Source organism: Daphnia magna, linkage group LG10 (genome assembly GCF_020631705.1).
Source record: "Daphnia magna isolate NIES linkage group LG10, ASM2063170v1.1, whole genome shotgun sequence".
NCBI classification, from domain to species: domain Eukaryota; kingdom Metazoa; phylum Arthropoda; class Branchiopoda; order Diplostraca; family Daphniidae; genus Daphnia; species Daphnia magna.
Genome location: NC_059191.1, coordinates 1,097,179 through 1,103,368, shown reverse-complemented (window position 1 = coordinate 1,103,368; position 6,190 = coordinate 1,097,179). Strand labels below are relative to the sequence as shown.

The window sequence follows — 6,190 nt, the reverse complement described above, 5'->3', positions numbered from 1 at the left end:
AATACCTTTGATTGTCATTTTTTCAGGACAAGAAAAGTTGTGTGATCCAGTTTTCCAGTAACGCTGCTCGACGAGGGACTGGTTCCCACCACTTCGAATGGAAAATGGTGGATTCTCACATAATATCTCTAAAATGCACGATTCCATACAGTCAAAAAATCTTGGGATAATAAATGTGACTTTGCTCCTACCTTGGCATTTTGGAAGTTCTGATGTCCATTGTTGGTTGCTACAATGAATCGTACGATTGCCTACAAAAATTAATCCTTAGTGCCTAATTTTGTACAAGTCAAGAAATAAAATGTACCTGTGACGCGAAATCCAGGTTGACAATAACACACTAGGCTTATACCATGATGAAACGATGTCCCATTGCCTGTTACGTCGTAAAACTCGTTTCTACGGTTGAGCATGCAAAACATATTGGGCGGAATTGCAACATTCGGACAGAAAGTAACTATCGAAATAAAGGATATTTTTATACGTCTAGTTACACGTGAAAGAAGAAAATACCTTTGCATTTTGGTGGCGGGGTGGTCCATTTGCCATCATTACACGTAGACGTGTTATGACCTGTTTCGAATAATTGCCATTCAATCAATCATATTTATTCAAATACATTTAGAAATACCTTTCAATTCAAATCCCGAGTGACACTCATACTCTGCGCGATGATACTTTAAATGTTGGTTTTCCAGATACTTCCAGGAAGAATGACGACGGCCATTGGGTTGAGGACAATTTTCAACTACGAGCACAGACACGCAAATGTCGTATTCAGACAAATGATCATTTAATAATGCGATTTTTTCTACCTTGTCCCCTTAGAGAATACTACTTACAAAAAGGTGTTTTGTTTCTAATACCTTTTCCCGGAGGAAGGGTTCAAATTGTGCCTATGCTTAAGAAATTTTTCTAAGTTGGAGGACGGGTGAGGTAGAAAATCTCATAAAACTACAGCCATGTCAATATACTTTAAACCAATAAGAAATAAGATGGAGACATACTGTCACAAATGGGAACGATGCCTTTCCATGAGCCATTATCGCACTGAATTTCAGGCGGATCATCGTTTCTTTGACGGAAGCCTTTGTTACATTCCAGTTTTACAGTCACTCCATTCTCAACTGTATGGTTTTGATGGATGGAAAACTTCACATTGGGAAAGAGATGAGGCTTTAGGCAATCACCATTACGACCTTATAATTACAAATAATTGATTACTTACACTGATTAAAATGTAAATTAAACTACTTACGGTGATAACCGACTGCTTCAATGTGATAAACGAATTCAGATCTTTTTAAAATGCCTTGTGACGGTTTATCTTTTTGTCTTTGAATTGTCACATTAAGGCAACATATGAAAGATTGATCATTCCCAGGTAGAAAATATTGTTTATTGGCGTAATCACCAAATGTGTCGTTGGCTGTCCAGACGTGCCGATATCCGTCCATCGACGTCGTATAAATTAATATGTCTGTTCTTTCGGACAATTCTAAATCGGTAATTGACTGTAATCCTGAATCCCTCATGAATTGTTCTCAATGTCTAATAATTTACCTGAATGATATTCCAATAGGATATATTTTAAGCAATATTCAGTTTCGAAACCATAGGTGATCATTTCATTTTCATCGATACGCGTTGCTTTTGCAAGACTTTTAGCCGGCCAATAAAATTCAGCGTTTTCCATGAAGCGGACAAATTGAGTCTGTGGTTGGACATTGTTAACTAATTGCAAGTCAAGGATTTCATTTAATGCAAATAATAAACACAGATTTAAAAAAAAAAAGACAAGTATATACCTTGGATGCATAAAGGAGTTTTTCCACTCCATAAACCATTATGCTGACAAATTCGAATTGGATCTCCGATAAGTATGTGAGCATCATCAGAACAGTTGTAGATCACTTCTTGACCTACAAGGTAATAGTGTGCTTTTGGCATAATGGATTGATTCTGATGGGCTTCCGGAATACCACACACCCTGACTTTAATATAAAGATTCGGGAAATTGAATTTTATAGCAAAAGTTGTTTGGAAAATCACTTGGGTAAGAGTAGACTTTGACGATATTTGAAAAATCGCACGAATCATCAACGTAAATGTCACCAAAAATATCCACAAATTTTGCGTCGTAACCTGGTCGATAATTTGACGTTAAAGCTTTGTCTCCTGATTGGTAACAGAGAAAGGTATGATATCCATCAAAGTACTCAGAATCGTGGCATCTGATAGATTCTGATCGGTTAGTTGACAAGCGTCGTGATACGGTAACTTGAAAACCATTGGACTCATTTCCTAATCAACATCCATTACTAATTAGGAAACTAATTAAAAAAGATGTATGTTGTAGGATAAACATTTACTATTTAAGCCAAGTGATCGGATTAGTACGACATATACGTTTTCTATTCTGTCCAATTCGATCTGCCAATGTCCAGACTTGATGTAAGTTGTGGTGACATTCCAGCAGTCGTCTTTCAAACGTCTGTCGAAAATTCGATGGCCATCCAAATAAACTTTAGTTGAAATGTTGGGTTCCAGCAAGTTTTCCACTGCAATTAAATGAATATTAAATGATCAGTGTAGAACCTCCAGATCGCAAAGAATATCGCTACCATCATGACAGTAGTTTACTGGTATATCACCACATGTAAATGCAAAAGGGACGGGCACTTGAGAATGGTGACAACGTGTGTTAAGTTTCATTAATGTTTCAGGACACTCCATTGCCGCTACATTGTTACCTAGAAAATAGAAAAATTAACGATATACTGTCTCCTCAATGAACAACGTATATGTAATACACTGACAGATAGGATAGTCGAGGATAGAATTACTTTGCACTATGTTTAACGCGAAGAGAAGAATCAGCCAAATAGAACAACTATGGAGAAATATCATCTGGCCTAATTTGACAAAATTGTTTTGCACTGGAAACGCTCAAAAAGATTTGTTTTATTTTATCGCTACGAGAAATTTGAAAGATGCATCGAATATGCAAGTGTTGTATTTTCGAACTACCTTAGTCGAGTGATATTGGGCGGAAAACTTATCATCCATTCGTCCTCACGAACTCACGATAAGAAAATAACTGTAGTCGTTCAAGATATTTTTTATCCGCAGGGGCGAGTCACGTTATCTATAAATACAAATATTTTAATGCCCTCGGTTACTATAGTGCTATTTACACTGTGCTCCTTCAATATACAAGATGACTCAACGTTTCCGTTTGTTCAAAAAAATTTTTAATAAAAAAAGTCAGGGAAAAATATATTTAAAAAAACAAGGTCCCAACGAGACTCGAACTCGTGATCTCCTGCTTACTAGGCAGGCGCTTTGCCATCTAAGCCATGAGACCTTGGCTTCACTCGCCTTTTTTTACTATTGATACGACGTACAATGTTAAATGTTGCGTAAAATTTACTGATTTGGATACATTTTACAGCTTGTTTAGATGTGTGATTAGCTGGCATGATTACCCGTAATTTAACTCGAAAAATACACCAATACCAGCTTATGATTAACAGACAACCTTTTCGCTTAGTTTACTTTACCTAAAGCATGGGTTATGCTACAGCTTTGAGCCATCTTGTTGAACTGTATGGAGTGTCATGGGATGACATCGGTTGATCAAACATTCTCTTCAACTCTGCTATTTCGAGAATTCATCGTGAACTCTCACTGCCACATTGAGAATCGCAAACAAGTTTCAGGAACACCACCTCTCTCGGCTCGACCAGAAATGTCTGTGAACTGTGACCAAAAGCCCGCCAAAAATTATACTTCCGTTAAGAGTATTGACACCGCTAAACAGCATCTCTTTTTCATCTTCGTATTTTAGTGCAAAGTAATTAGTTTTGTGAAATTTTTTGTTATAATTGTACATCACACGAAAAAAAAAAAATCTGAGTCCGTAACAATTACAAAATGTGCACATTCAGTTAACTGATTGGAGGGAAAAGGTGAAAATCATATCAAATGATAGAAGGACAAAAGGAAACACTAAACACGTAAATCGGCCAGCGATATCGTTTTACGTAATCGTTAGCGGCCATAGACTTGGGGAGAGTAGGCCGGTGGGCTGTACGCAGGAACAGGAGCTGAATAAGCTGGGGCTTGGTAGGAAGGGGCTTGGTAGGAAGGGGCTTGGTAGGCAGGGGCGTGGTAAGAAGGTGCTGGGGCAGCATATGACTGTTGGGGAGCACCGTACGCCTTCTGTGGAGGTCCATAGCTGGACTTGGGTTTCTTAGTTGCCTTTGGAGCGCCATAGACACCCTTGGGTGCTTTAGCTTTTGGAGCTTTGGTGGCTTTTGGGGCACCATAGCTGCCCTTAGGTTTCTTGGCTTTCGGGGCTCCGTAAGAGTGTTGAGGGGCTTCGTACGACGGTTGAGGGGCCTCGTATGAATGTTGAGGGGCTTCGTAAGATTGACTGTATTGAGGAGCCGGAGGAGTGTACTGCGGAGCAGGGGTTGAGTAATAAGGATCGGGGGCACTGTAAGCTGGGGGGCTGTAAGATGAAGCCGGAGATGGATATTGAGGGGCAGGAGGATTGTACGAAGGGGAACTATAAACTGGATAAGGTTGAGGAGCAGGAGGGCTGTATGAAGAAGCTGAAGGGCTGAAGTATGGTGCTGCTTGGGCTTCGTATTCTGGAGGGCCTTTAGGGGCATCGTAAGATGGAGCAGACGGTTGATCGTAATATTGTGGTTCTGGTTTAGCATCGTAAGACGGAATCGCTACTGGACTGACATAGTCTGCATCTGCATGTGGACTGTGAACTGGGGCGCCCTGTCCGTGGTCGTGTCCGTGATCGTGACTGTGGTCATGATGACCGTGATGTCCATGTCCATCGGCTACAAATCAAATAGAGAAATTAGTGACATATAGAGGGATAGTTATTGGGGACAGGCTGAGTTTCAATTACTGTACACATTTCCCAAAAAAAAACTTTAGTTTTCTGCCAAGAAATTGAAGTAATCGGCATTTCGTTTTACCTTTTATCTTAGTTCGACTATTTAAAATTGATCTTGTGCTATCGGTCGTATTTGTATTAATGAAAGTAAAAGTAAAACTAACGTGATCTTTTTTCGCGGTTGGATTCAGCTAGGGTAGTGGCTAAAACAAGAGACAAAAACAGAAGAATCTGAATGTGGAAAACAGCAAAGAAAGCATAAAATTAATTTCTTTAAACCTTTAGATGATTATATGGAAATTCTAATACAAGTGTTACTCACAGATCGGGCTTTGAGTTCCATTACTGATGCTAAGATGCTCTTTCAATACAGCGAGGAAGTGATGTGTCTTCTGGAACAGCGAAGTCGATGCTTTTATACCCGATGTTATTGCCTGCCTTTTGCGGTATCGCGGTAGCTGTGGTGGACGAAACCGGAATAGAAAAAGAAACATAATATCTTCACTACCACACAAATAAATAAAATAGGTCTACCATCAGATATTGGATAGTGGTCGAGAAAAAGCGAGAATTAAACCATCAACCACATCAACGCATAAATTGGTCGTCGGTTACAAAAATTCAATTAAGGGCTACAGCATCATCAAGTTCATGCATCAATCTCCCTCCTTTTAAATTTCCTCAATACAGATACTAATAAAAACAATTGTCATTCAAATTTTCTCTTTTCCCCTTGGTTTTCTTCAATCAAAAGCCAAGAATGTTCCCATCTTATTCAAACGTGCCCATCAGCAGGAAAAAACTTTCTCTTATTAACCGGCCTTATTCATCCAGCTGTCCTGTATTATTTTTCTGGTACCAAAGACGTTCACAAAATGTACACATATACAATTGTTGTTACCTATTTTATTGAAGAGCATTGTTTCACCAGTTGTTGCAGTGTCATCATTTGTTTTGATAACTAAAGCTCACTCAGCTAGAAAAGAGATAAAAAACCATTGAACAATGATAACGAGGTATCGTAAAAGGTAGAGGAAACATCTAGTGGCTTATTATTTCGGTCTACTTTGAATGCCTCGCCATTTAGACGCAATGAGTCTGTTGACTGAGTTGCTGTTGGCGTAGTATCGTTGTGTTCGGTTGGTTGTTGACTGGCATGTTTTTTTTGGTTTTTTTCCATAGAAGCACGGGAGGAAAATCTACACGTGTGTACCTTTAGAATGTGATTTGTTCGTCTGCTTTATTATTATGTTTCAATGCAGGTAGAGG

At 39.0% G+C, this 6,190-nt stretch overlaps 2 protein-coding genes and 1 non-coding gene across 10 annotated transcripts in view; all 3 read right to left on the bottom strand.

Annotated features, from left to right (window-relative positions):
• Positions 1-3,747, bottom strand: part of LOC116932649 (sushi, von Willebrand factor type A, EGF and pentraxin domain-containing protein 1) — a 4,462-nt gene extending 715 nt beyond the window's left edge. For 4 of the 8 annotated variants that reach the window (XR_006651700.1, XM_045179660.1, XM_045179664.1 and 1 more), the window contains exons 1-13: positions 2,820-3,024; positions 2,625-2,753; positions 2,373-2,561; positions 2,053-2,304; positions 1,809-1,994; positions 1,564-1,734; positions 1,259-1,498; positions 1,008-1,199; positions 632-748; positions 514-573; positions 308-457; positions 192-251; positions 6-128 (exon numbers count right to left, since the gene is read on the bottom strand). Coding sequence is in view for 7 of the 8 variants with exons in the window: in XM_045179660.1 (XP_045035595.1) it covers positions 6-128; positions 192-251; positions 308-457; positions 514-573; positions 632-748; positions 1,008-1,199; positions 1,259-1,498; positions 1,564-1,734; positions 1,809-1,994; positions 2,053-2,304; positions 2,373-2,561; positions 2,625-2,753; positions 2,820-2,910 (1,960 nt within the window). In the remaining variant the exon portion in view is untranslated. The other 4 variants (XM_045179662.1, XM_045179665.1, XM_045179663.1 and 1 more) reach the window with 4 other exon arrangements.
• Positions 3,295-3,367, bottom strand: Trnat-agu. The gene has a single exon. It is a non-coding gene; the product is annotated as a tRNA-Thr (tRNA).
• Positions 3,748-3,860: 113 nt separating the features above from the next.
• Positions 3,861-6,113, bottom strand: LOC116932651 (extensin-2). Its single transcript, XM_045179667.1, has 5 exons — positions 5,988-6,113; positions 5,823-5,897; positions 5,244-5,379; positions 5,086-5,152; positions 3,861-4,862 (listed from the first exon to the last, which is right to left on the bottom strand). Exons 3-5 carry the CDS (start codon positions 5,262-5,264, stop codon positions 4,054-4,056), a joined length of 897 nt encoding a protein of 298 aa, XP_045035602.1. The 5' UTR covers positions 5,265-5,379; positions 5,823-5,897; positions 5,988-6,113; the 3' UTR covers positions 3,861-4,053.
• Between the last annotated feature and the right edge of the window lie 77 nt (positions 6,114-6,190).

Coding starts and splice junctions, on each gene's coding strand:
- LOC116932651 (XM_045179667.1), bottom strand. CDS start 5,264: ATGGAACTCAAAGCCCGATCT. Junction 5,153..5,243: donor TGGAACTCAAAGCCCGATCT/GTGAGTAACACT, acceptor TTCCACATTCAG/ATTCTTCTGTTTTTGTCTCT. Junction 4,863..5,085: donor CAACCGCGAAAAAAGATCAC/GTTAGTTTTACT, acceptor TTTGATTTGTAG/CCGATGGACATGGACATCAC.